Raw genomic sequence first — 27784 nt, 5'->3', positions numbered from 1 at the left:
CCAGGGGGAAATCCAGGGTTAGCCAAGGCATTTTTATTTATCAATATTTGGACAGTTCAGAATAACATCATGTGGTTATTTACGTCAGAGAAAAAACGTTTAGGGCAATTTATGGTGGACAACTTGCACATTAGGATGCAGATTATGTCAGCCTATACCAAAAAGCAAAAACTGTATAAATACATAATAACAAATATATGAAGTTGCACTATTTGAAAGCATCATGATTTGCTCAAATCTGGTGTTAAAACTTTTTTTTTTTTTTCAATAAATACTAATGTGAAATAGATAGATAGATAGATAGATCGATCGATCGATCAAAATGGAGCCCAATTCAGAGCGTTTAAAAACCACTTCTTTAAATGACATCTTGTTCCAGTTAACCCTTAGCGAGTTCTGTTTTTTTACTGTGTTTGTGGTCAACCAACTCACACCACAGGAAACTCTCAACACTCTCACACACTCAGTGGAAAAAATCATCTTGTATCGATCATCTGTATCCAGACTTGGTAGCGCCTCTGACTCTGTCACGCAAACCACCTCAAAAAAGTTTTCAATTCATTATCATCTCCCGGGTTGCAGATAGAGGGGTCTGTTAGCAACTTAGAGGAACATAAAAAGGACTTTATTTGTGATGTGGTAGGGCGCAGATGATAGCACTGTTGATTCAGCTAAACCCAAACCCTTAAATGGTCTTTGCTTGCCTTCAATATACACCAGTCCATCTCCCCTGTAATCCTTCAGTGCACAGGGAAAACCTGCGTCACTCTCACCACACCTCATAATGCTGGGGCTCAAAATGTGATCATAAAACCTCACAGCTTTCACCTAAGAGATAACCTCACCTTACAATCAGGCTGCAGTGACGTGGAAATGAAATAAGTGCACATTGTGAAAATGCAGGAGAAGGTTTGTGTGAGAGTGAGGCTATTTCAAACTGTTTAAATGCCAGTGTTGGGCAGTAACTACTTACAAAGGAAGGGAATACTGCATTACTTTTGTTGGTAATGCAGTAATTTAGTTACAGTTGAAAACTTCGTAATTAGATTATAGTTATCAAGTAGCTGTAAATGTATTTTATTTTTTAAGGTAAAGGCAACTAAAAGTCTATAACTTTTAGTTACATTTTCCTTGCCAAAAATGGGTGTAATTCATAGAACTATGTTGTAAAAAAGATGATATAGTATAGCACAAACAACTGAAATACTGGTTTATGGAGGACTGCTCGTGTCGCCTCTGTGTGACATTAGGCTCTATAACAGAGTATAACAGAGATTACTGTATTAGTGTGAAGAATTCTTGCATTTTAAAAGTTGGTTCCTGAGCTGTATGTTTCCCTTTTTTTCCAAAGTAACTTATAGTAATAAGTAATAAAAAATACTTTTGAAATACAGTAATCGGAGTACTACTTACATTTTTTTAAAGGAGTTTTGAAAAGTAATCTGACTGTTTATTGCTAATGCATAAAGGCAAGGTGTCCTGTAGTGCTGTGGTCTGACTTTTTAATCGATTATTGCTGAATTCAAAGCACATCAAGTTCGTGCCAGCAAACAACTTGAGCCACTAGGCCTACAGCTATTCTGCTCTGGAATCTACTCATTTCAGAAGTTGATTTGGGATTTTTAATCACAGAAACTCAGACAGACTCTTAAGTCAAAGAAAGTCAGTACTTAAATGTCAATACTTACAACATCCTATAGACAAACTGAGCAAACGGCAAAGAACTTCTTCCTGAACTCACTACGTGCATCACTAATTGAGTTCCACATCATATATTCTACTCATGTGAGATGACTGTGGTAACTGTAGATGAGAGACATCTCATTCTATTACACACAAAGTTTGTGTTCTGTTTCTCCAAACAACCCAATGCTGAGGTCTTAAGAGCAGTGCAATCTGATTTAAGCGTGCCTGCTCCATGGATGACCATTCATCATCCACATGACACTGGGTTTTACATGTGTCCAAACTGTCTGTGAGGAAATGATCTGTAAACTCAGAGACAGGAGTAAGGAAAGGGAAAAAGAGAAAATAACTTGGACATCAAAGAATCTAAAAGGCAATGCTCACATGGAAGTTTATTTTATTTTAGAGAAATCTGACATACATTCATTCTTCATAGACAAAAAAGTGACAGTTAACAGTTAATATCAAAGTGCTGTGGTGAATATTACACTGACTCCTGCTTCACACAGGTCACAGAGTTTCCTGAGAGGGATGTTTGAAACATTAGTGACACCTAGTGGTCAACACAAATAATGTTCCAAAGCCTCTAAAATCTTAAGAAGTAAGCAGAATCGATTGGTAATTGTTAAAAAGGCATATTCCCTTGTGCGTCTTACTCAAATGATGTAGTATGTTTAAAATCCAAATTCACATTTAGGTGGATTCCTAAACTACTATGAAAACATCCCTTTTTGCCTATTTTCTTCATACTTTACATCTCCAGTTTCCACGATTTGATTAGAAAAACGCAATAAATACACAAATATTCTAGGTTTCATATGTACTTTGGTAATAAAGTCAAACTTTGCACATGTAATAAGTGCATGATTGTTTTTGGCATATTTATTTTACTACCCATGTCAATTAAATGTTGTCTCACATTGGACATATTAACATAAGAATATTTTTAACATAAGAATATTTTAAGAAAATATATAGAAAATTATACTATAGTATATATAACCCAACTATAATATATATTATATAATATATATATATATTATTATTTTTTAATAGATTATTTTTTAAAGAAAGTAACTAGCAAAGTCATAACAATAATAATAATTTAAAAAAAAAATAAACTGCATGAGGTATGTCTACAGTGAACTTCTCCTTGACCAAAGAACAGTGCACGAGCGAAAAGAAAAAGGACCTATACTTAGTTTATGACCTCTCTGTTGTCAGTCTGATCCTGGAAAAGACCCTGCTCATCTATGGGAACATGTATGTCCTTTGAGCTGAAGTCCACTCTCATCACAATCAAAATTCTGAAAAACAAATAGCAATTGTAAATGTAATGAGTTGTAGTTTGTATAAGAATACTCAAATACCTAAATGTACCACTTTTTCTAGATAAAAGGCAATGTTTTAAGAGTGAGGTACTCGGGCGTCACATGAGTAGACTAGTATGTACTTAAGGCTACTAGAAAAGTTGCTGACATTTTGTTGCTATTGAACTGTAGCAGTTAGAGCAACATGTGACTGAGCAGGACTTTGTCTGACTAAGCAGGACATCCTGTATGCATCCTATATGTTATGTAGGTGACATGACACATGACAATACCAGTAGTATGATATTAGGGAGTTTGTGCAGAGATAATATAACAATGAATTAAAAAGACTGACTTTTTGCACTTGTTAATATGTTGTTTTCAGACTCTAGAATCATTTCCCACTTTTGAGCATTCTTGCTTTGATTGTATGGCCTTTTATACAATGTTAGATCTGATCAATTACATTAGCAATTAGCATTGCCAAAGTTGATAATCCACCTATATACTGTGTACAAGGTTATACAAAGTTGTGATGCCATATGAAATTCTGCATATGACTTAATTACTTACCCAATCAATATAGAAGGGATGATGCAGAGTCCTGCAGACAGCAAAAAGATAAACCCAGAATACCAAGCCACTGTGGCAGCATAAATACCATTAAAAGCTGCTATTGACACAGTGTTAGTGATACTCTCCGAGCATGATATACAGGCAAACAGAGCTCCTAAAAGGCATAAGAAAATAGGTTAGCAATAATTGATAAAATGTAGAAAAAATCTGCTGAAAACACAAACTTTCTTGGACTCTGACTCTGCAAACATGAAAGATAAGGTCCTCTAGTTTTTGTGGTATATGAACTTAGGTGTTGGAAATTAGCAATTATGCTATAACCTGGCACAAACATTACCTCTTTGTGTAGGTCAATGTTTTTATGCACATTGTCCCTAATAAATAAGCAAATAAATTAACTAACTGTGCTTACCCTGCTCAGCCCTTGAGACAATCTTTGACATCATGGAGCGCAAGATGGGAAAAGGCATAGCAGCCAGGAACATAGGTATTCTTGCTACACAAAGAAAACCAAAACACATTAAATGGTACACTCAGATGTACTGTTCAGTAAAAAGTGTGGAAAAAAGTACATTCAAATTTTTTTATCTAAAATCTAACAAATAATTTGTATTGATTACAGAATGATCCAATAATTGTACATTGAAAATACAATTTATGCAAATGTAAATGTTCACTAGAACATTGTTTTTCTTACCTAAAAATATCATTTCAGTTGTCTTAGAGAAGGACACTATGATCATGCCTATGGTGAATGAGGAAATGCCCATTAAGGCGATGATGGTCTGAGGCACCTTGCAGTAAGAAAAGGCCATGACTCCGAAGAAACTGGTCAGAAACACCATTGTGCCGAGCGCAGAGCCGTATCCAATCATAATGCCAGTCCAACAAAGTGGTTCATTTAGCTCATACAGTGTAATAAGGGAGACTCCTCCAATATCAGCAAAGGCAAAAAATGTGAAAGCAACTAAAAGCATGATCAGTATAGTTTTGGACCTACAATCCCTTCTAGCAAATACATGATAAATGCCATAAAACATTTGTTTGATAGGTGAGTCTTGTGGAGGTGTATCCAAGCTAGAGCTGTCAGGGGGGACCTTCTCTACTGTCTCTTCAAGTACAAAAATAGCATACAACAACAATAAAAGTAGCCCAATAAGAGATGTTATAAATGGCCAATTGAATCCTGCTGCTTTGAGGAAGTAACCAGTCGACAAAGATGCCACCCCAGCCAGAACACCGAGAATCATATCAACACCAGCCAAACGTAATGTCTTCTGGTGCTCATTTTTGCTTATATCAGCGACATAGGCAAAGCAACCACCTAGAAATGTTCCAAAACCACCAAACAATGAGCTTACAATTGAGCAGCCAATGATCAAATAAATGTTTAGTTTAAAGAAAGAAATTGCTAGCAGGCCGCTTATGTACAGCAGAGTTCCAATCACAGGCATTATAATGGCAATCTTGCGTCCTCCTCTGTCACTGTAAGCCACAAGTAGGATGGTGACAACAAAGGAGGGGATGGCAGAGAATAAGTCGGAGTAAAGGGACAAAAGAGATGCATGCTTTTGAACCTCCTGTAAGAAACACAGAAACAGATGCTTTAGTGAACATACAAATTTGAAGGAAAAAGGAGAAATGGGGCTTTTGATGGTTTGCCACAACAGGTGCTTTCTGCTTGCTGTGAACTGATGAATAAAAATAGCCTTTCCACTTAACTGGGTACACTTTCACTTTAATGTTGTAAAGTTATAACCTATACATAAAACAGCTTTAAAGAAAATTATAAGCAGCACTGAAATGCTTATTGATAATTGATAGATAATAGATAAACATAATATATAAAGTCAAGAAAGTACTCTCAGTCAACAATTTAATACCAAGCGATCTTTACCCATACGCTGCTACAAAGGAAAAATGTGTGTCTTTAAGAAAACAGGTTTCTCTTTGTATTGTATTACTGGTTTTGTGCCATTTACTTGCCTCGTGATGGCTTGTCTCATTGCTGCTGGAGTTCTTCATACATCTAGTTACATTGTCAGACTCAGGGTAAGTGGTGTTGGTTATATCCTCCCAGAGCCGGCGATACACAAACTGTTGCATCAAAGGGAAGATGAGGAAACAAGAGAAGGAGTAAAGCCCAACAGCAGGCTCCACGAGGTAGAGACCCTTCATATTGTAACTGCACAAAACAAACAGAAAGTGGTACATGATAAATGTGTTTTTAAAAAGCGTCAAATTCTATCCACTTTATTTATAGCACATTTGACAAACTAAGGTAGTGCTGCACATAATCAAATACATTTAACACAATAAACCCCTACCCAGTGACGCACAAAAGAGTTTTCCATTTACATTATACAATTCAATAGGTTGATGTTTTGAGAAGAACTATTGATTTTATTCTCTCTCCATGCATGTTACAACAAGTAAGTAATGCTTCTGCAAATGTAAACAAAGGAATACGACAATAAAGTAATGCTTCTGCAATAGTAAACAAAGGAATAAAACATGTAAGTAACGCTTCTGCAATGGTAAACAAAAGAATACAACAGAAAGGCCAAAAGAATACAACAGAAAGGCTACAACACATTATCCCAAGCTCAACACCAAATGCGTCACGTACCGTCTAAATTTTCCTGTTAGTTAAACTGTGCTCCAGCATAGACACATAACTCTGTACACAGATGGGACTTCGCTTTCTGTCTTATCAAGAACGTCCATGTTTCATAAATGCCCCGACCCCTCCCCACAACGTAATAGGCCCGCCCCCTTAAAACTAGACGTTTATTGGTCAAACTTTGCTGTATGTCATCACTAAAAACCGGTAAGAACATTTTGTTTTTTATTGGTAAAATGACAGCGATCGGTTTGTAACAATCTCTGTCCTTTGCATCGTTTGTTAATAGGTTTGATATTTATAATTTCCATGGTAAAAAGATGTCTTCGGCTGATGGTAACAGCACAGTGCGTAACACTGGGGTTTATGGTGACACGATCCAGGGGGCGGAGCTTCACGTTGGACTGTACCATTTGGCTGATGGTAACAGCACAGTGTATAACATGGGGGTTTATGGCGACATAGTCCAGGGGGCGGAGCTTCAGGCTGGACTGTACCATCTGAGCAAACACACCGGGGAAGGATTTTGTTGTGACAGCGAAGTATCAACCCCGGCGGGGGAGGACGGAAAGGTGATATACGCTATTTCTCATGTCATGATCCAGCATTTAAATTAATTCTGAATATGCGCCTTTATGATGATAAAGATGGCTATATTCTCAAACTCGTTAGTTTACTGCAGGATACGTTGCTAGAGCTTATTTGGCCGTCCAGGTATCGTTAGAAGCTAACCAGTCTTAGCGCTCTCCGTGATTAACCAAACCAGCAGTCTAGGCAAGTGTTTTCTACGGTATCCTACAGACATTAGATTCAACTACTACTTTACATTTGTCAGGATGTCACCAGATGGTTTAGCAAAACACAGCAGTAGCGCTAAATCAGAGGATTAATGCTGGCGTTTAGCTTTTCCTCCTGCACTTGCTTCTAGTGTCGTGACTGGCTCTGCTTGGATGCAACGGTCTGTTTAATGCTCTGGCCTTAACGGCCTTTACCCATACACCCATATATATGTGTATGTATGTATGTATGTATGTATGTATGTGTGTATGTGTGTGTGTGTGTGTATATATATATATATATATATATATATATATATATATATATATATATATATATATATATATGTATGTATTTATATGTATCTGTGTGTGTGTATGTATGTGTATCTGTTTAATGCTTTGGCCTTAACGGCCTTTACTCATACACTCTCTGTATGTATGGATATATGTATGTGTATGTTTAATGCTCTGGCCTTAACAGCCTTTACCCATACACTCTGTATATGTGTATGTGCGTATGTATACATGTACATACACAGTCTATGGGTAAAGGCTGTATGAATAAATATGCATATATGCATTTATACAGTTTGTGCCTTTACCAGAAATTACTAATCAGTGCGTGTTTCTGATTCATTGTCCGACAGATTATAATGTGTATGTAATAACAGGAAACATGAAAGTATTTCGTAATCCCCCAGCGTAATGTCAGTAAAACTTAAATCAAAGTCTAACAGAGATTCAGAAAGAGCAGTGTCTACAATTAGCTTCACACCGACAGGGAATGTTGATGACATCAGCTGTAAAGTAATAATTGCCACAGGGCCACTAATGCACAGACCAGTGCTAGAGTGTGATCTTGACAGCTTTAAGTGCAATATTAATATAGTCTAGCATTAAAAAACATAAATACAGCAGTCATATATGGTTTCAAAATGTCATTTTTGTTAGGATTCGTCCCAATCATGATGATACTAATGAACATACTTCTAATGATGCAATTGTCAATGTTATTTGATGAATATTTTTTCAGATCTGTGCATAGGTGTACCAGCTGGGAACAAAATGGCCTTCAGTAAGGGCTTTCGAATTTACCACAAGCTGGATCCACCCCCCTATAGTGTCATTGTGGAGACCAGGGGCAGAGAAGAATGCCTGATGTTTGAGTCGGGGGCTGTTGCTGTTTTGTGTAAGTTGTTAAAGTTATTGCACTGTAATCATTTAATGGTTCATTTATAGAAATATGATATAAACATATTTAATTACAGACTTTATAACACAGAGAGCTTGCTGTCATTTCTTTCTTAATTGTAACTAGATACATAAATTCTGAATAATGAAGAAAAACTCATCTTTATTTTTTTCTGTTTTAGCTGCAGCAGAAAAAGAGGCAATTAAAAACACATATACCAGGATCCAGGATGCATATGGAATTTTAGGTGTCCTTCGATTAAATCTAGGTATGTGACCATGTAAACTCTGCACAGTTTTTTTTTGTCAGTCCTTTCTGTATTAATTGTTCTAATCTGGGTGATGTTTTACTACATACTCATGAGCTGCTTGTCCCTGCGCTGTACCTGACCTTGGCATTTCTGTTATCATAATAAGGAAATTATATGATTGTAAAAGATAAAGACATAATGTCAACTAAATCTTAAGATTGTTTTTTGTATTTTGTCAGCATTGTGCAAAATAATGCTGTTATTACATTGGTGTTATTACCTTTAAACCTCTCTCCTGCAGGTGACTCAATGCTCCACAGTCTGGTAGTGGTGTCTGGGTGCAGCTCAGTGGGTAAAGTCCAGGACTCTGAGGTTTTCCGAGTTACACAAACTGACTTCATTTCTCTGAACAATGACCCAGCCGACGAGGAGCGTATTGCAGAGGTGCGAAAGGTTCTCAACTCTGGACACTTTTACTTCGCCTGGTCTTCTTCTGGAGTCAGTATGGACCTGAGCCTCAATGCACACCGCAGGATCCTGGAAGATACCACAGATAACCGCTTCTTCTGGTTGGTGAAAGCCGTTTTTTTTTTCTTTTATTAGTGAATTGTAACTCCTTTAATTGTGTTTAAATGCTATGATTTTTCTTTTCTACTAGGAACCAGTCCCTGCACTTGCATCTAAAGCACTATGGAGTAAACTGTGATGACTGGCTGTTGAGGTTGATGTGTGGAGGAGTGGAGATTAGGACCATTTATGCAGGCCACAAACAGGCCAAGGCCTGTATCTTCTCCCGCCTCAGCTCAGAGAGAGCCGGCACTCGCTTCAATGTGAGAGGAACCAATGATGACGGACAAGTCGCCAACTTTGTAGAAACTGAACAGGTCAGTTCAATTCAGCTCATTTGACATCTTCTGTTTATTCAGCTCTGTTTTGCATCAATGTTTGCATTGTGCAGAAGGACTATTATGCCCCACCCATATTTGTCTCTAAATTCTACTAAATCACAAATTCTTTATGGTATCACTTTGGTTAATTGGGAATCTCTTTTATTTCAATGGAGAATTGAAATGAATGCTAAAATATGATATAAAGAAGGTTGATTTGTGTAAAACGTTGTATATTCTTGTGCATCAAGTCAACAATGGGCTGATTCCCTGGGAGGCTTTAAAATGGCTCTGCCCCATTCAAAATAATACAACAGGAATGAAGATGGCGGTGCCCATGGCAGCTTTTGGAATAATAGAGTCAGTTAACAAGAGTTACATTTTTCTGCTGACATTTCCCATGTCAGACTATTCTGTGGAAGAGTTTCTTGGTGCTTCACTTCTCTTTTATTATTTCTTCTTCCTCTTGTTTACTGACACATGAGTGCCTACTATTATGTTGCAATATATAATGAAGCTAAACAGTCTTACCTCTATAATGTTGATTATTAATACTTGTGGCAAATATATTTTTTTATTTAGGTTATTTTTCTGGACGACAAAGTGTCATCCTTCATTCAGATCCGTGGGTCCATTCCGCTCTTTTGGGAACAGCCTGGAATTCAGGTAATAGATATTACCTTTCCTGCCCAAATTGGTATTTATTTAATCTTAGTTAAATAAATACTGATTTGGGTATAACATCCCCTGTAAGATACTGGAAGAAGTGCTTAGCTTAGAAATTGTAAAGTTTTATTGTCAAGTTGTAAGCCTGTTATTGTAACATCCTTTAACACTGTGTCTAGAAAAAGTCCATTAAGGGTGTTTTGTTGCAACTGAATGAAAATCGGACCCCTAATGGCCTGGATGAGAACCCCCATCTGGTATAATAGGTTTAAATCTGCCTTTGTTGGTGTTGGTGCTGCTTATACTACACTTCTGTGCAATGCAGAGGTCAAACACAAGGCTTTGATTCAGATTGTAGGTCTCCATTTGATTTGCAGTAACATCAGTGTCACTCATGATTCAATTTACGGTATGAACTTAGACCTCAGAAGAGCATCATAAATAAATTTACTGGCCTGCATGTGTCCTTGTACTGACATTGTACAGACTTGTGGACTGGATCAGATGTGGGGGAGAGTTCTTATAGTTCTAGTGGTTGGTAAAGGCCATTCTTCTGTTTTCCTCAGCTCCCAGAGATCTTTGGTCAGGTGAGAGCCTGGTCTGAAAACATCCCCCAAACCGTCAAATGTAAATGATCCTGATTTAAGTTCAGCAGTTGTTCAAACATTACATGAAAGGTGCATAAATGTAACTTTTCTAGATGGTCTGCCACCTGTTTGTCTCCATGGAAATGCTATTGCTTTGTCTAAAATGTTCTGTAGTATGGCATTTAACAGATCTGTCTCCATGGGGACAAGCAGGTGACACCACCAGGTCAATTTACAGGTGAGGTCAGTGGAGAGGCAATTTGGCTCAAAGTAAGAATGCAGGTTTTTGAAGGTACTTTTTTGGCAGTGAAAACACAAACAGAAAAGTCCACAAAGTACCGTTTCAAATGTCATATTCAGTACCAGTTACTGAATTCACAAAAGCTGTGTTAGCAGTGGTATTTGGGATTGTTTTCAGACAAAAATGTAGTTCTCCTTCTTCAAATCATTGTTCTAGTGCTTAGCCCTTGTTGCTAGTTGTGGCTCTGTAGTCTTCTCCTTGCCATTGAACATTCCCTGAAATGACAAATTCAGATAAGTTTAGAATTAGTTTATGTATTATTTGTCAAAGTAGTTTTGGTAGTGTATAGAGGGATTATCTTTAATTAAACTTGTAGGGCAGCAGTGTAGTGGAGTAGCTGTCATTTTAAAAGACATTTCTAAGTTTGGGTGAAGTTGTTCCAGAGGCCTTATAGGCTGAAATGTGAGCAGGTTTTGTAACTCGAAGCGATTCTGTTACCATCAGGAAACTATTAAATATGCATAGTAGAGACCGTCACAACAGTGGAGAAGGGAGCAAGTGACAAAATGGCAGCATGGGACAAAATACTATAGTCTTGCCAAGAACAGACTTGGTAAAATCACAAAATGCCAATGGAAGATTTCAGAACTATTAAAAGACTACTGAACAAAAGGCATGTGTAATAATGGGCCGGGCAAAGTGAAACTAGCACTGTCATATTTGAACATGTACAGGTCTGCATGGTATTTTGAGGCTTTTATGCAACTACATTGTTTTATTCATGGTACATGGTTTAAAACAGAAAAGAAAATACAGTACATGGGAATACAAAATCTTGATTTGGCGGGGTGTCTGCTGCTGCTTAGTGTCTGATTTTCCTGTTTACTCGTGCTATTTTCCTACTTCTTTGATGATTATCACCAATCTGTTCCCAGTTGGGTCTTAAATCATTTGTTCCACAGGTCTCTTGCCATCTGCATTGTCTGTTGTTAAGCTGCCCTGTGATTTGTTTTGCAAAATGGATATCATGACTTGCATGTTCTTTGTCTTTTCTGGCTGTCTCTGATCACTAGGTCGGTTCTCACCGAGTCAAACTGTCTAGAGGATTTGAGGCAAATGCACCAGCTTTTGAAAGGTACCTTAATAATATTGTAGTTGTATATAGTGCAGTTATGTGAAAACTCAAAACTTGGCACTGTCTGTTTTTTTTGTTTCAAAATGCCTCACATTAGTGGGTAGTTTGACCACCGGCAGTAAAAAGCAGTATTTAAGATCAGTGAAGGGCAGGTCAGGATAACTTTTTTGGTCACCCATATCTTTAAGTCCCACCTTGATAACATGCAACTGGCTTCATTCTTATCTCCTACCAGAGCTCTCCGGGTAGTTGTATGACCATAATTGGGTAAACAGGAGAATGCTCAGATTATTATCTCATGTCTATTTTGATGACATATAAACAGGCTGATGAAATGGCATATTTTGTCAGACGATACACACGTATTTAGTCTTGTTAGTAATTGTTCGTGTAGGAACACACTGCTGGACATTGCTCCACTTAACATTCCTTGGTTGTCAAGAGCCACAAACACATACAGTTGAATAGTAATAGTAATAATGTTTGTTAATGTTTTATTTTCAATTAATTTCAGTTAAAATTGTGAACATATTACACTGCTGTTATATTTTAAGATGCTTGAGCAGTTAAATGTGAATTTATTTGGACATTAGCTCTGTCATAAAATTACCCTAAACAAAGTTGTTTTTAAGAGGTTTTGATTATGCAAATATGTTGCTTTTGTTTTGTTTTTTCATTTCTGTCCTCTCCACTCTCTTTCGTTACCAGACATTTCACCGCCCTTCGAAGATTATACGGCAAACAGGTCATCATTAACCTGCTGGGGAGCAAAGAGGGGGAGCACATGCTCAGTAAAGCTTTTCAGGTGGGTTCAAGAATTTGTTTCAAGACGATGTTGGTAATCAGTTATGATAAGGTACTAAAATACTTCTTGTTTGTTTCTTCTGACAGAGCCATTTAAAAGCCTCTGAGCACGCTTCAGCAGTGAAGATGGTAAACTTTGATTACCATCAAAATGTTCGAGGAGGAAAAGCAGACAAACTGCATAGTGTCCTCAAACCACAACTTAACAAATTTATTGATGAGTGCGGCTTCTTTTACTACTCAGGGGATACGGGGATTACCAGGTCAGAAAAGGTTTTATGTAGCATTTTTAAGCACCTGTTGAGGAGAGGTCCTGATTTTTTTTATTGACATTTTTGGCTTCTCAGGACTCAGAGTGGGACCATGAGAACCAACTGTCTGGATTGTTTGGACAGAACCAACAGCGTCCAAGCTTTTTTTGGCCTTGAGGTAAGAGCAGCCATAGCCATATTAAACCATATTATTCTTTATTTATATTATTGCAAAGCACCATACTTTAAAAACACTGTTGTGCATGGATTTGTTTTATTCATTCCATTCCCTTAAAATGGTATTCCTTTGATTATTAGATGTTGCCAAAGCAGCTTGAGGAAATGGGTCTGACTGAAAAGCCGCAGCTGGTGGCCAGGTTCCAGGAAGTATTCCGGACTATGTGGTCTCAAAACGGGGACTCTGTCAGTAAAATCTATGCAGGCACTGGGGCGCTGGACGGAAAGGCCAAGGTACACATTGTGTCAATGAGTGCAGCCCTACTAGTGGGAAAGCCATGTAAATATGTGTTCAGAATTATAAAGACGCTATCTGTGCGCACTAAACAGTAATTATCTAAAGCTTGTGAGAATATGGTTGAACATCATGGTCTATGATTTTATGTTGGCTTGTAGTGTGCGGTGGCTTTTATGAGTAAGCAAGCAGACTTGGGGTGGACCTCAATATTTAGTCGATAACAATTTAATAACACCACTTTTTATACAAACTAATTGCAAATTAGTATATTTATTTTTCCTGATATATTAAATACATAATGAGCCATTGCACACATGTGTAATAGTCCCATTATTCCACCAACAATGTGGATCCTTCATAAACACACAGGTCACAGACCAGACGTCTCCTTCCAGACTGTGGTTCATAGCTACCCCAGCCCCTGTCACTTTACTGCTCTGGATTGTCCATTTCACACAAACTAGCCCTGAGACTAGCTCATGCATTTGATTAAATGACTGCCTGAATTTTTAACTAACATCTAATCATTATAAATGCGAAGCTACAAACAATGACTTGGTGCTTAAAGAGATTTTTTTTAGACACTTGTGTTGAAAGTTGGCGCTCCTGTTGTTGTCTCTTGCTGCACATGCGCACCTACTAGATATCTCTCAAATGTCCGATTATCGTGGATGGAAGTATAAAGGCACAGCATGGCCTCTGTAGCACAGGACAACACGTTAATTTGATTTTGGAACCTCTGTTGCTGCAGTGTGCTCAGTCACCAGGAGGATGTAGTAAAGGACACAGTGACTTCAACCACGCTTCAAACAGGCGGAAGTGAGGTGGAAATAAGGTTATTTGGATATAATTCGAAACTATTTAATTATAATTTTTACACGCGATGATTTAGATTTTATTGGACAAGCACTGCTTGCCTTGATTGCTCTGTCCGCATGTCACTGGCTTACTGTGAATATGATACAGAATATGGCTGCAGGATTCTGGAAAAAAAATCTAATTGTGCACAATTAGGTACAACACGAGAGAGAGCCCTAAAACAGAATTTTAATCAGTAGTTTTTTTAGGATCTGTTATATTATATTTTGAACATAGACAGTTACACATAGAGTTGTGCGTGTAAAGCGTGTGAAGAATGTAAACATAAATAACAGATTGAAGTAGTGTTTTTGCATGGACATTTTATGGCCTGTGTGCTTCAGTTTTCTAACCTGTGTGTGCTGTCTCTCTCTGCTCTCTCTGGAACTCTGCTCCTGTGGTAAGTGAAAATATCAGGTGTCATTTTGAGTCGCCCCTCTCTTTCTGTGGGATTATTGTTTTGGGTTAAGTTGAAATCGTTCAAAAGCTCAGGGTTCAGCTCTTATTGTCATCTCATGATTTTTTGCTTGGGGTTGCTTGGTATAAGGCCTGTACTACATCCATAGTACAAGTGCATCCAAATAAATTGTTGGTGAATGTATTACTATTGCGAATCTTTTCTCTTGGCTTACATTGCCAGTTAAAATTGGTACCTATCGTTGATTTATTATTACCATAACTGGTTCTGTATAGCAAGTTAAAATAAAATAAACATTACCTTACCTGAGATAAGTGACACCATATTTGCTTTGCAGTGTTGATCTTCTGCTCTGGTTTCAAAAACTTCATTTCATCTTGGATTTCCCATTATCTTATTGTTGCTTCTTTTCATTAGTGTGTTGCTATGTATTTAGTTAAGATTTAAGATAATGTTTTAATTTCAGGCTGGGAAGCTTAAAGATGGTGCTCGCTCAGTCACCAGAACCATTCAGAACAACTTCTTTGACACGTCCAAACAAGAGGCCATAGACATCCTCAGACTGGGTTCTACTCTGAACAGTGACTTGGCAGACAAGGCTCGAGCACTACTTACAACCTCCAGTCTTTATGGTAATTATTTACTTTTATTAGTTTCATATGACTTATGTGTTAATATTCTTCCATTAACAGCAAAAATGTAGAAGGTGTCTAATCCTGTTTCAAGTAGGATGGGTTGTGTCCCAGCTATATTACCCGACTCTGATGCTCTGTTTGGCATTATCTGCTCAAACACTGGTTAACCCGCCCTTCTCTCCCTTCTCTCCCCTTTTGCCTACAATCTTAGTCACTGAGCCGGTCTTGCAATCAGGTATAGTAATTAGCCAACATAAACCAATGGGTGTCATCATTTTTATTTTTTTCTTTGTTTAGTTTTTTCATTGTATCAGTCACTCCCAATTCTGGTTTGATCCTTGCATGTCATCAACTCCCTAAAATAGTGTGTAATTTTATATTTTTGTTAAAGCTATTATAAGGTAAGTTAGTTATAATGTTGACCTGGTTGGAACAGTCCTACTCTGTGTTTGCTTTATGTCTCCTCTTTTTTATGTCTAGAAAAGATCTCATTGCCTTATATTGTTTAGCTTCACCCCTTTGATTCCCAACCACTCACAAATTGCATCTGCTCAAATTATTCATGCTAATCGCTGCTCCACAGCGTCCCCTAGAGTTTTGCTGGGGATGTGTCAGAGCTACCAGAAGTACACCAGGCCAAAGAAGATCCGAGTGTGTGTTGGTACCTGGAATGTGAATGGCGGTAAACAGTTTCGTAGCATTGCCTTTCGCAACCAGACTCTGAACGACTGGCTCCTAGATGCTCCCATGAAAGCAGGATTTCCTGACTTCCAGGGTATGCCATTATTTACATATTTTATAATTAAATATTATTATGTATGTATATGTAAAATAGTGGCAAGCAGACTTTTACAACACTTCACCAAACATCCAGTTATACTGACACTACTCAAATAAACCTAAAATAAGGAAAAACATGTGGAACAGATATCTGAAACAAGGACTTGTTCTAACTTGGCGCTACACTTAAATTTCTAATTACACTAAAGCTAATCCAGGTATAAGAGCCAGACTTTAACGTGAACAACCTCTAAATACACTGTACAGCACTTTTAGGACCGCTCATTCCAAAATAAATTTGAATATGCATTTTTGTTTTTCTCTTTATAGACAACAAAGTAAACCCGATAGACATTTTTGCCATCGGTTTTGAGGAAATGGTTGAACTGAATGCTGGAAACATCGTCAGTGCTAGGTATGTGAATGTGTTAAATTCCTCTTTGAGATAACTGACCCATGTCTATGAGCATAGGACAGACCTTTCCAGGAGCTACACAAAAGACTGTTGCCTTTTTAGTATTGAGTGATTTGGCAATACTACTGCATACAACAGTTTGTGCTACATTTTATTTTGCATACATGGAGGCAGCGTGTGTTCAGCAGTGGCCCAGATCCATATGTTGCTAAAGGTCATATTCAAGCTTTTTGAACTACTTGTTGGACACAATTTTCACCTTATTGGTATTTCCCAGTTTAGAGCTTTAAATAATGTATAGCTTTCTGACTGCTTGTGCAAATGAGACTAAATCCAGTAGCTTTAAAGTTGAGATACGGCTTAGCAAAGAGAATTGTATAATGGAAATCAACAGTTTAGTTTAAGAATAATTAATAAATATTTACCCATGTTTTAGTATCGCAAAATAACATTTTATTGTTTTATTATATTTACTGTACTTAACCAAATGTTAATGCTAATTTGTTTCTTCACCAGTACTACAAATCAAAAACTTTGGGCGGCTGAGCTACAGAAGAATATCTCCCGGGACCATAAATACGTGCTGCTGGCCTCAGAGCAGCTGGTTGGCGTGTGTTTGTTTGTATTCATCCGCCCACAGCATGCACCTTACATTAGGTATCACAACAGTGCATACACTACTTGTTTATGACGCTACAGTGTGCTAATTTGTATATATTCTATTCAGCATTGTTATGAATTGTTTCTGTTATCCAGGGATGTTGCTGTTGATACTGTAAAAACTGGAATGGGTGGGGCAACAGGTAATAAAGGTGGTGTGGCCATCCGCCTGCTGTTTCACACCACCAGCATCTGCTTCCTTTGTTCCCACTTCGCTGCTGGACAATCACAGGTCAAAGAGAGGAACGATGACTACAATGAAATCTCTCGCAAACTCAGCTTCCCCATGGTACAAAAATATGATTCAAAGATATGATTTGATAATACAGTTGCTTAATTAAAACTGTATTAATATAATCAGGGCCGGTTGTTGGATTCACACGACTATGTCTTCTGGTGTGGAGATTTTAACTATCGCATCAACCTGCCTAATGAAGAGGTCAAAGAGCTCATCAAACAGCAGAACTGGGATGCTCTGACTGCCGGGGACCAGCTGGTTGAACAGAAAAATGCTGGATTGGTGAGTTTAAGTTTCACACCACATTTTTGACATAAATATCCTGATTGCTGTATTTAGGATGGGGTAATAAACTGATTTATATATTGCATATTTACAGAGAAGCAAAATATTTTTTTTTCTCCAGTATAACACACTGGACACTTTTATGATACATTATTTGGTAATTTGCTATTTTTAGAACAACAGAAACATCACCCATCACCTTTAAATATCAACATTAACTGTGTATATGTGTATGTAGCAAGAAAATAATAAGAATTTAAAATGATGACTAATGACTTTTATTTTGTTTCAGGTTTTCAAAGAGTTCATTGAGGGCAAATTGGATTTTGCGCCGACCTATAAGTATGACCTGTTCTCTGAGGACTATGACACCAGTGAGAAGTGTCGCACACCGGCCTGGACCGACCGCATACTGTGGAAGAGAAGGAAATGGAACTTTGACCAAACTGGTGAGTAACATCTATCTTTTTAGGACCATATTTTGTAGGGTGTATTCTACGATGTTTGTATGAGTGCTAACGGTGGTTGATGTTTTGCAGCTGAAGAGATGAATGTAGTGGGAGCAGCATCTGTCTCTGGCGAATGTGAAGATGATCCGGATCAACCCTGGAGCCCTGGGACTCTCAAATACTATGGCAGAGCAGAGCTCAAGACTTCAGATCATAGGTGAATGTTTATGTGTTTTATTAGATGATGAACACTAATCCTTGTGAAACCTGGTGTATAGGAAAACTACAGATATGTCAAATGCTATTTTCTTTTTCATCACTGAACGATCAGTGATGTAAAGTCTTGTGTTTTATGGATGTAGAAAAGATGTACCTTTTTAAACATATTTCAGTTTAACTACCTCAGTATCCTCAGCATTATTACCTCAATTGACTGTAGACATGTCGACAAAAAAGCCCCAGACCAAATGATCAGTTCAATCACACAATGTTATTATTGGCGCAGCTCTTACACAAACCTCCTTTGGTATTTGCTTACCTGCCTTTAGGCCTGTGGTTGCTCTGATAGACGTGGATATCCTGGAAGTGGACCCTGAGGCGAGGCACCAGGTTTACAAGGACGTCATTGCCCTTCAAGGACCTCCAGATGGGACCATCCTAGTTTCCCTCTGCTCCTCTGGCCCGGACGACTACTTTGATGATGCTCTCATTGACGAGCTGCTGGACAAGTTTGCTAATTTTGGTGAGGTCATCCTGATCAGGTGAGTCTGACATTTCAGCATTGAAACACTTCCTGCCTGTTAATGAAGTCATTGTGATTGTGGTATCATTGTTCGTCCTTTTTTAGATTTGTCGAGGAGAAGATGTGGGTGACTTTCCTGGAAGGTTACTCTGCCCTTGCTGCTCTCTCTCTTAGTGCTTCCTCTGTAAATATGTCTATTTTGAATTTATTTATGCACATGTTGTCCACATGTCTGAATCTTTTCTTATTCAATATATGTTGTTGACACTGTAGGTCATGGGTAAAGTGATTGATATTCGTCTGAAGAGTCCGGGTTGGATTAAGAGTCTGGAAGAGGAGATGAGTGTGGAGAGGATCTGTGGTACTATCCCCACATCCGCTAGCTCCACTCTGCTCGCCGAGGACACCGACATGGGCGACGATGAGTTTGATATGGAGGGTGAGGGTGGATGGTAAAACTAAATATAAACAATAAATATAACAAAAATGAGGAGTAGCTATTTAAACCAATCACACAAATCCTTACACTAACGTGAAGCATGGATGGATGCCAACCTTCAGTCAATTCTAGAAATTCTTACTGCTCTTTCTTCTATGTTCAATCAATAAAATACCCTATTAGTGGATTCAGATAGCACACTACAGTCTGATTTAGTTTTAAACTGCTGCTTTTACAATTTAATCAGATTAACTGATCAGATCAACAGATTCTTTAGAACCTTTTTGAAAACTGCTTGCAACTGTTAATGATCTACTACTGCATGATGTTACTTTTTTTCTCAGTTTTTCTACAATTACTACTATGTATAATAGTCCATTGTGTCTACCAGGTGAAGTAGACGAGGAGGTGGAGGAGATTCTGCCCCAGCACTTGCAGCCCGGAGCAGGTGTGGGTCCTGGGTCATCCCCTCTGCCTTCCCCTCGCGGCAGTCCCTGTCCCTCTCCCACTGGAGAGACGGCCCCCCCCAGCCGACCCAACCGAGCTGCCCAGCCCACCAGACCCTCACAAGGTATTGTTTGTTTGTTGTAGTTAATTTTTTGTTACTCATATCTGACCACAGATTTGGAGAAACTGAACTTAAATTTTGTTCATAACTCATGGGAGCAGACATGTGTCCATCATCCATACCCAGGAGGTTATCAGGTAAACAACATTGTGTGGTTTGAGCTCTGTTTAGACTGAGAAAGCTTGTTGTGGCTTTTTAGGTGTAAGTGAGCTGCTAGCCGCTTTGATCATACACACACACAAAAATGTTAAAGTATTATTGTGTTTTGTTAATGCATAAATCAGATGTGGGTCTGCCAATCAACAGGAGGCTGTCAGGTAAATTTGCACGGTGAAATCTGTTTAGAGTATATCCTAAGTAAAAGTGGAATAGTTTATATATTTTAAATAATTTTGTGTTAAAAACTCTACCAACTTCTTCTTTGCCATTATAATTGTGGCTTTTCACTTGTAACTGGGTTGTAAACATATGCAGTAAATTAGAATACCTATTAATTGTGTTTTGTGAATTTTGTTATTCAGATGTGGGTCTATCACCAAACAGGAGACTGTCAGGTAAATGCCATTGTGGCAATTGTTTAGGATATTAGTTGTGAGTTTTGTATGGAAATGGATTCTATATTTACAGCATATTACCTGCTGCACAGGGACTGAAAATATGTTATCTGCTGACCTAAAATGTTAAATACAGTTATTTTTTTTATTTATAAATATGTGGAAACAGACTTCAGTCCTTCACTCAGGCGCCAGTCAGGTAAATTAATTTGGAATCATTTAGTATCAGATGGCCTGTATTGGTTTAGGCTGGCTTTTTACTTGTTGTGCATTGTTATTTTGTTTATTATTTGTGGTTGCTGTCATTGCTGTTAGTATGAGCAACATAACATTGGACTTTTTGTGATGCTTTGTAGTGGCTAGTGTACTTCTTGCTTAGGAGAATAGGTAAAACTGTGTATTAGTTCACTCTTTACAGCATCACTTGATTGTCCACAATATGAATTTGACAAGATATAACAAGCATATATTTTGTTTTAACTTGTGTCGTGATCCAGTAGTTTTACTGGTTTCTTATACTACATCATTTAAACAAATGTTTACTTCACTGAAACAGATAGTCCCACATTTGGCAGGCGAAAGTCAGGTAAAGTGTGTCAGAAGTAACTGTCTGGTATTATACAATAGTATGTGTTCAGATGTTTTGTCATACAGTATTTGAATAACGGGATTTTATCTTCGTGTATGCCCACATGTCTAAACTGACATTGGCCATATCTGTGGTTATAATAGTTAACCACTGTCTGTAGTGAGTTAGTAAACAGTTCACATGGTTGCTTTTGTACTTACTTTGTGCTAATCACACGTAAAGAACATTTACTCAGTTGTTTTTGTAATGTTTGGAAGCAGATGTAAGATCCTCATTACGCAGACGCAGGCGGTCAAGTACAGGTAAAGTGCACTGTGCAGTGCATCAGTAAAATGCATATGTTGAATATGCATTATTTGAGTCTTTATTGATTTGTGTCATTTGATTGGATTGATGTTAATTAGAATTTTGTATTGGGTGACTGGATTTGGGTAAATTCAAATTATAATGTATGCAAATTATTTATTGTAGAATTTAATCATGTTTTTGTCTAACCTTGTTTTTTCTGTGCATTTATTGTTAGGTCCTCCTGTTGACTTCCAGCCTGGTGCACCCACAGCTGGGGCTATGGAGCCCAAACGCCCTCCTCCACCACGTCCTAATGCCCCCCCTGCTCGACCCGCACCTCCTCAGCGCCCACCTCCTCCTTCAGGTACAATACTGGACACCACACTCTGACACAGATTGGGAGGTCAGTAGAGTAGGGGCTCAGTCTTTGAATGCTACTGTGTAAAAGAGGCCTATATTACATAGGGTAAAATTGTCTGTACCATACTATAAAGTAAACTAGATTAGAAAGTTGTGTTTGATTTTTAATTGGTCAACTGTTTGATTTCAAGACTCTGGCGTGTCGGTCAACCCACCTCTTGATATAAAAGGCAGTGAAGGTAACAGCTCAAGTCACCACCATCAGAAATCTGTAGATTAAAATTGTTCATCAATGTTGTTCTGATATTGATGGTGGAATGTAGACTGTGACTATTGTTTAGGCCTGTTTAAGGTAAGTTTGAAATGAGGTTGGAATAATCTGTTTGGAAATATGCAACCAATTATCCTAAGTTTTGTAATGGTATAAGATAAGTCGAAATATCCCTCTACCCCTCCCTAGTTGAACCTGTAGTCTATGGGAATATCCTACTCCTAGTTGGTAGTATTGGACTTCAATGAATAATAATCTGGTTTGCGCTGGTTTCCTTTGTGCTGCAAAGGAGCAAAAAGCCCTTCTCTTCAACGCCCTGACGCTGTTGCCGGTGAGTCCCAATATATCCTTGACAAATATGAAAATCTTGTGTATAGATTATTATGCACTGAAGTTGACAGCTTTTCATTTGTCTAGAGGTCAAAGGGGCATATGAATGATATCTGTCATCATGCTATGAAAGCATGTCTAGATGACTCTGGGATGGACTGAATTTTGGCTGTATCTCTAATGTCACAAGAGCAGTGTGTTTGTGTGTAAAGGAGATTCTACTCTATTGGTCACAGTACAGTTCCAAATGACTTTGAAGACATCTTTTTTTGGGTTTTCAAGCTCAGAAAGTGAAAAGTAGTGTTTGAAGCCAAGTACTACTCCTGTCTACTCAGGAATTGCAGGGTCATCATTAATAATAAAATCTGCCAAAAAATGTCTGTTTCTCATCTGGGCGTTTGTCCAATTTGTGGATTATGTAAAAGTTATTCTTCAGGCCTTATTTTATTTTGATTCACTTTCTTGGCATTGTGGTTTTAGTAGGGGGCATTACATACAAATTAGTTATAGCAGCTCTTTTGCATCATAAATCTTTCAGGAAGAGGCCAGACAGCAGCAGGAGCACCTGGGCCTTCCAGACCTGTAAGTTTGAATGATTGTATTTACATTGAATTTAAATTATTAGTGAAACAAGTCAAATACATTTCTGCTCCCCTCAGAATATCCCTCCGCGTGCTGGGGTGATCAGTATGCCTCCACAGTCTCGGCCTCCCCCTCCCTCTCATCCAGGAGCTCCCAGACCCATCCCAGAGGTTCATCCTGGGGCACCACGGCCCATTCCAGACACCCACCCTGGTGCACCGAGACCTGTGCCCACTGCCCAGGCCAAACAGCCTGATCTGCCCCCGGGTAAGAGGGTATTTGTAAAGGTTATTTAAGGACATTTGGAAAACAAATTCTTCTTATTGGCGTGTAGAATGTATAGAATACGTATTTTTACCCCTCAGCTGAGAATAGAAATACTTAGGTTTCAATATATGTTATCTGACGAACTGCAACTTTGCCTTGTGTATATCTTTGAGGAAAAAGGGGGAAGCTCTTCTTTTAGTCAAACAAGCCTATATAAATGTAAATCTCTGGCACAAAGGGCCATGTAAAACACCTATTGATTCTGTTGTCATTATTGACAGGTTCTCAGCAATCTGGACCTCCTCCTCCTGGGCCTGTTGCTCCCGCGAGACCCTCGGCTGCCTCCTCCATGCCCACCCCCATGCAGCCTCAGCCCAGTGCCCCTCAGCCGCAGCTGCCCCCGCCCATGCAGCCCTCACTCCCAACTCCACTGCAGCCTCAACAAGCTACTCCGCCCCCTGCTGCTGCCCCTGCCCAGACAGGATCCTCACAAGCCTTGGCCTCCCCCAAACCTCCCCCAAGGTCCCGCTCTCATCACGCCCTGCCACCGGACACTTCTAAATCTGACTCAGCCCCAGCTTCACAGGTGTGTTTTTACGTTATGTTATTTCATTCTCACATTGTTACCAGGTCAGACACTAAACTCAGGACTGTATTAGGAATACCAGACAATATAAAACCCATTATATTTTATAAAACTATGACAAACAATAAGGTTAAGAGAGTTTTTAACATCTGCATATTCAAGCTTTTGCCTAAACACTGCCTCTTGTTTTGCTGCTGCTTTGTTGTAGTGTGTCTTTCTTCCTGCTTTTGTCTTTCTAAAACATGTGTCTCTTTCTCACAAGCCGGAGAAGCCCACAGGGTGACAGGTACTTAACATTAACTCGTCTCATCCTAAATAGCACCTCAGCCCTCTGGTTCAATGACCACACATTCCTCCCTTTCGATTTGTTTTCCTTCCTTTTCCATGTTTTTTTCATTTAAACTGTATTGTTTAATCACTGGCCTGTGGCAAAAAGAGTATTGCAACTTCTCATATCATAGTAATATGTCTTGGCATTGTAAGGTCCTTTCATATTGGCTCATTAAGTGTGAGCATATATGACATGATTTCATTTTATACTCGGTTTTTGTTTTTGATGTGTCAGTGATATGATTTTTGAATTAGCATTAGTAACTGTATGACCATACCTCGTGGAGATTCATGTGTTAGTAGGAGTAGTAGAGCCTATTGTAAATGTTGTGCATTTGGTAATGCTTAACAATATTCTAAAATTGCATTGCTGTCGCTACATTTTACAGAATCTCCTCTAGGTATTATTCCATAGTACCCACATGTTACCCATCTATGTGATTTGAATGACCATTTTTGACTTTTTATTTTCAGACCAATGGACTGAATGGAATCCAAAGAGAAGCACAATGGAAGCCCGACCCCTTTGAAGCCCTCACATCAGACTTCCTGTCCTCTTCCTCCTCTTCCTCAAAATGGCAGAACACACAGTCCCTCACACGGGGCTCCTCTCTGCGCTGCCCTCCACCACTCCCCTCTTCGGCCTCCACCTCCAACACTTTCCCCTCCTCGTTCTCCCTCCAATCTTCAGCCTTTAGTGACCAGTTTGAGTCCTCCTCCTCCTCGTCCTCTCTCTCCACACCATCTCCCTTCACCTCTGTGTTGCTTCCTCCTCCTCCACCGGTCCCGTCGCGGAGTCGCTCGCAGGAGACCCTGCGCGCATCTCCTGGTCCTTTGCCCACCGAGCCGCTACCAGCGCGACCCAGTAGCACCAACCCCTTCACTGGCCCCCTAGTCCAGCAACAGGAACCACGCCGATCGGTCACTCCAGATTTTAGTGTCCATCGCCCTGCTAATCTTCACAGGACAATGTCTGCCTTCGCCGAGCCTCTTGTCCCTACCCCTGCGCCGGCTTTACAGTTACAAAAATCAGCTTCTTTATTTGGATCGCCATCAAATCCAACTCCTGCTCCATTATTTGCTCTCGAATCTGTACCGCTTGCCCCTAGTCTGCCTCTAGCTCCTCCTTCCTCGCTCCCTCCTCCTCTCGCACCCTCTCGCCAGCCACAGCCATCCATCGCTGCAAAACCAAACAAGCAGTGGGTCACATTTGATGATGATTCAGCATTTCCAACAAAAATGGCACCTCAAGCCCCTGTGGTCCCCACAAGCTTGCAGACTGAACCTTCATCTCGTTTTGTTTTTGGCTCAGAACCAGATTGGTTGACCTCAACTCCTTCAGTATTTCCAAATCTTGCGCCTCCTGTCCCAACCAGAACTGCAGCCAGTGTCCCAAAGCTCCTCGATGGAGCCAGTGATGGCCTTTTCTTCTCACAGGAGCCCACAGAGCGATAGGTCCAGTATCCAATAAAGGGCATATGCAGATTATAATATGTATAGATCTATTATCATGTGTATATGTGTGTGTTTATGTACAAAAGCGACGGTATTTAGTATATCATGTTATTACTCATGAAAAAAGGGTTTCAGTATCACAGTAACAACTAAATGTTTCAAATATGGCTGCTCATTCCACAATATATGCATATATTTAACACAAATCATTTTAATGTTTAATTTTTCTGCAGCAAACTTGTGCCTGTGTCTGCAGTATATCAAATATCTATACATACACATCAACTGTGCAATATCAGCACTGGATTCAATGTTTGGTATCTTATATATATTTATTTGACCCAATTTATTTCTGATTAGCATGCTCAAACATGCACACATTTTGGATTTGACGAGTTTATGCACTGCAGGTTTTACATATAATTGTACATTTACTGTTGCTGCTTTCTGTAATGTGTTTTATTTGTTTGTGACCAAAAATGTTAGGCTTCCTTTTATCATGAATGTAATTTAGTGTGCACTGGGTTTTGTCCTTGACTCTGAGCTGATGCAGAACTGAGCAACAGCAGTGAGTCAGTTTACTGCTGCCAGACTAAAGGTCATTTCTACATAAAAATCTGTCAATGGGCTGTTATGCTTCGCTAAATATATTTTGTAGGTCTATATTAAAAAGTGATACATAGTGATTTTATTTATAAAAATCTTTTCAGTATGGAAACTATTCACTAAATTTGTGTATGTGTAACAGGAATGCACTAATGCCATACCCTACTTGTTATTGTAGATGGCAGTGATACAGATTATTTACTGAGGATTTTCAAAGTTGTGGTCCTGAGTTTGATCCAAAGCAGCATACAATACTAATGTAAATGGAGAGCAAGTAGTTTGGCTGTGTTTATTCACCTACTGTGGGGATGGTGATGGACATGTCATTTGCACATAGCTGCAGTAATGAGAGGTTTTATTTTATTTCACGTACGAAAAAAACATTTATTTTTTAAAAAGCGTCTCTATAGAATTGTATTGACACTGTGGTATTAAGTCGAGTGTTGTGTTTGAGGTCCATATAGTTCGTATATTTGAGTATGCTATACTCGGCTGAGTGTGTGCTGAAATGGCAGTGAATTTGAGAGGAGTCTTTCCCTCAGGAAGTCGTCTTGTGTATATGCGTAAAAACTTTCAGAAACATCAGTCTGTATTCAGTCCCTTTGGTAAAGGCATCACTGTATACAGATGTGTTAACATTATCAAACAAAGGACCTTTGTTTCAAAGGCCACCCACAAAGCCATTGAGCAGTTCTCAATACGAGTCATACAAAATGGACATTATATCATAACTACTTTTTTCCTGATTAACTCTTGGATTTCCCCAGATATAATTTTCAGTTGTCTCCTGTATGTGTGGTGTACTTGGCCTTTTTTTCAAATGTAATTTAAATTGCAGTGTGTTGGGTCTCCTCTCCTCTGTTTGGATCTACTTGTACAGCTGCTATAGTAATTGTTACCAAACCTTTGACCAGGTCGTATCAGGGTGGCATGTTAGTATTCTCTCTATTTACAAATTCACAGTGAGGAACCTGACAGTGATTAAAAAAAGCAATAGTTTTACAAAAGGGTGATTGAGTTTGAGATTCCACAACTGATTCGCTTGTGGGGGCATTTTCTTTAATAAATTAAACATCTGAAACAAATATTAAGGAGAACAATATATCCAATCTATGAACGAACTTGCTAAAGTTAACACTTATGCGCTTTGTTAAAATGATTGTAGAATAAATACAATAATCTAAAATGGCTGCACTCAAAACATATGTAAGTAGGTGTATATTGTTGCCTTTGCTTACATGCACACTTCAGTCTTGTCTCCCATCTGTTGTGTACTCCCTGTGTGCATTAGGTACAGTATTTGCATTCACTTAGATAACAAGCCAGCGCTTTGTGTCATATTCAAAATATTTTTTTCAGGAAATATTGCTCCCTCTGTGCGATTGGTGTTCCCTCTTATGACTATAATCCATAGTAAATAAGTCTGTGTTGTTGAACATATTCTGTATGTATTCCTGTGAAACGTGGAGCTGTAATTCATGTCAATATCAAGGTTCTATATTTTATGTGCAGAGCTCATTGCACATTATGTAAGAAGCAGTTTGTGTTGTATGTATGCAAAAATAAATGTATGTTTACCTGAGTACTGGAGCTTTTTTATGTAGCTAGAGAAATATT

At 38.7% G+C, this 27784-nt stretch overlaps 2 protein-coding genes across 10 annotated transcripts; one reads left to right on the top strand and one right to left on the bottom strand.

Moving 5' to 3' along the window:
• Positions 1–2834: 2834 nt before the first annotated feature.
• slc46a3 (solute carrier family 46 member 3) lies at positions 2835–6287 on the bottom strand. The gene is made up of 6 exons (XM_033978997.2): positions 6202–6287; positions 5559–5757; positions 4270–5152; positions 3985–4068; positions 3570–3726; positions 2835–2993 (listed from the first exon to the last, which is right to left on the bottom strand). Exons 2-6 carry the CDS (start codon positions 5748–5750, stop codon positions 2885–2887), a joined length of 1425 nt encoding a protein of 474 aa, XP_033834888.1. The 5' UTR covers positions 5751–5757; positions 6202–6287; the 3' UTR covers positions 2835–2884.
• Positions 6288–6709: 422 nt separating this feature from the next.
• Positions 6710–27749, top strand: synj1 (synaptojanin 1). Of its 9 annotated transcripts, none has more exons than XM_055226757.1 (31): positions 6710–6767; positions 8008–8163; positions 8348–8434; positions 8718–8985; positions 9075–9300; positions 9886–9969; positions 10536–10556; positions 11871–11932; positions 12641–12737; positions 12824–12999; positions 13084–13165; positions 13306–13458; positions 15205–15370; positions 15585–15608; positions 15957–16148; positions 16484–16568; positions 17085–17225; positions 17325–17517; positions 17590–17748; positions 18044–18200; positions 18291–18417; positions 18749–18961; positions 19048–19126; positions 19216–19381; positions 19773–19952; positions 21616–21744; positions 22301–22342; positions 22880–22923; positions 23001–23190; positions 23472–23776; positions 24581–27749. In XM_055226757.1, exons 2-31 carry the CDS (start codon positions 8040–8042, stop codon positions 25559–25561), a joined length of 4953 nt encoding a protein of 1650 aa, XP_055082732.1. In that variant the 5' UTR covers positions 6710–6767; positions 8008–8039; the 3' UTR covers positions 25562–27749. The 9 variants fall into 9 exon arrangements, with proteins under 9 accessions (XP_055082732.1, XP_055082729.1, XP_033834828.1 ...); XM_055226754.1 differs by lacking the exon at positions 10536–10556 and adding an exon at positions 10149–10226 and having other exon boundaries at positions 15214–15370; XM_033978937.2 differs by lacking the exon at positions 10536–10556 and adding an exon at positions 10149–10226.
• Positions 27750–27784: the final 35 nt, after the last annotated feature.

This window comes from Periophthalmus magnuspinnatus, chromosome 14 (genome assembly GCF_009829125.3).
Source record: "Periophthalmus magnuspinnatus isolate fPerMag1 chromosome 14, fPerMag1.2.pri, whole genome shotgun sequence".
Classification (NCBI taxonomy): Eukaryota; Metazoa; Chordata; class Actinopteri; order Gobiiformes; family Gobiidae; genus Periophthalmus; species Periophthalmus magnuspinnatus.
This window is presented reverse-complemented; position numbering and strand designations above follow the sequence as displayed.

What these genes read in the sequence shown, in the direction of transcription:
- synj1 (XM_033978937.2), top strand. Translation starts at nt 8,040, where the DNA reads ATGGCCTTCAGTAAGGGCTTTCGAATTTACCACAAGCTGGATCCACCC. An exon ending in ACTTTGTAGAAACTGAACAG is followed by an intron (nt 9,301 to 9,885) that starts GTCAGTTCAATT and finishes TTTTTTATTTAG; the next exon opens with GTTATTTTTCTGGACGACAA. An exon ending in GGGGATACGGGGATTACCAG is followed by an intron (nt 13,000 to 13,083) that starts GTCAGAAAAGGT and finishes TTGGCTTCTCAG; the next exon opens with GACTCAGAGTGGGACCATGA.
- slc46a3 (XM_033978997.2), bottom strand. Translation starts at nt 5,750, where the DNA reads ATGAAGGGTCTCTACCTCGTGGAGCCTGCTGTTGGGCTTTACTCCTTC. An exon ending in AACTGAAATGATATTTTTAG is followed by an intron (nt 4,069 to 4,269) that starts GTAAGAAAAACA and finishes TTCTTTGTGTAG; the next exon opens with CAAGAATACCTATGTTCCTG. An exon ending in ATCCCTTCTATATTGATTGG is followed by an intron (nt 2,994 to 3,569) that starts GTAAGTAATTAA and finishes TTTGTTTTTCAG; the next exon opens with AATTTTGATTGTGATGAGAG.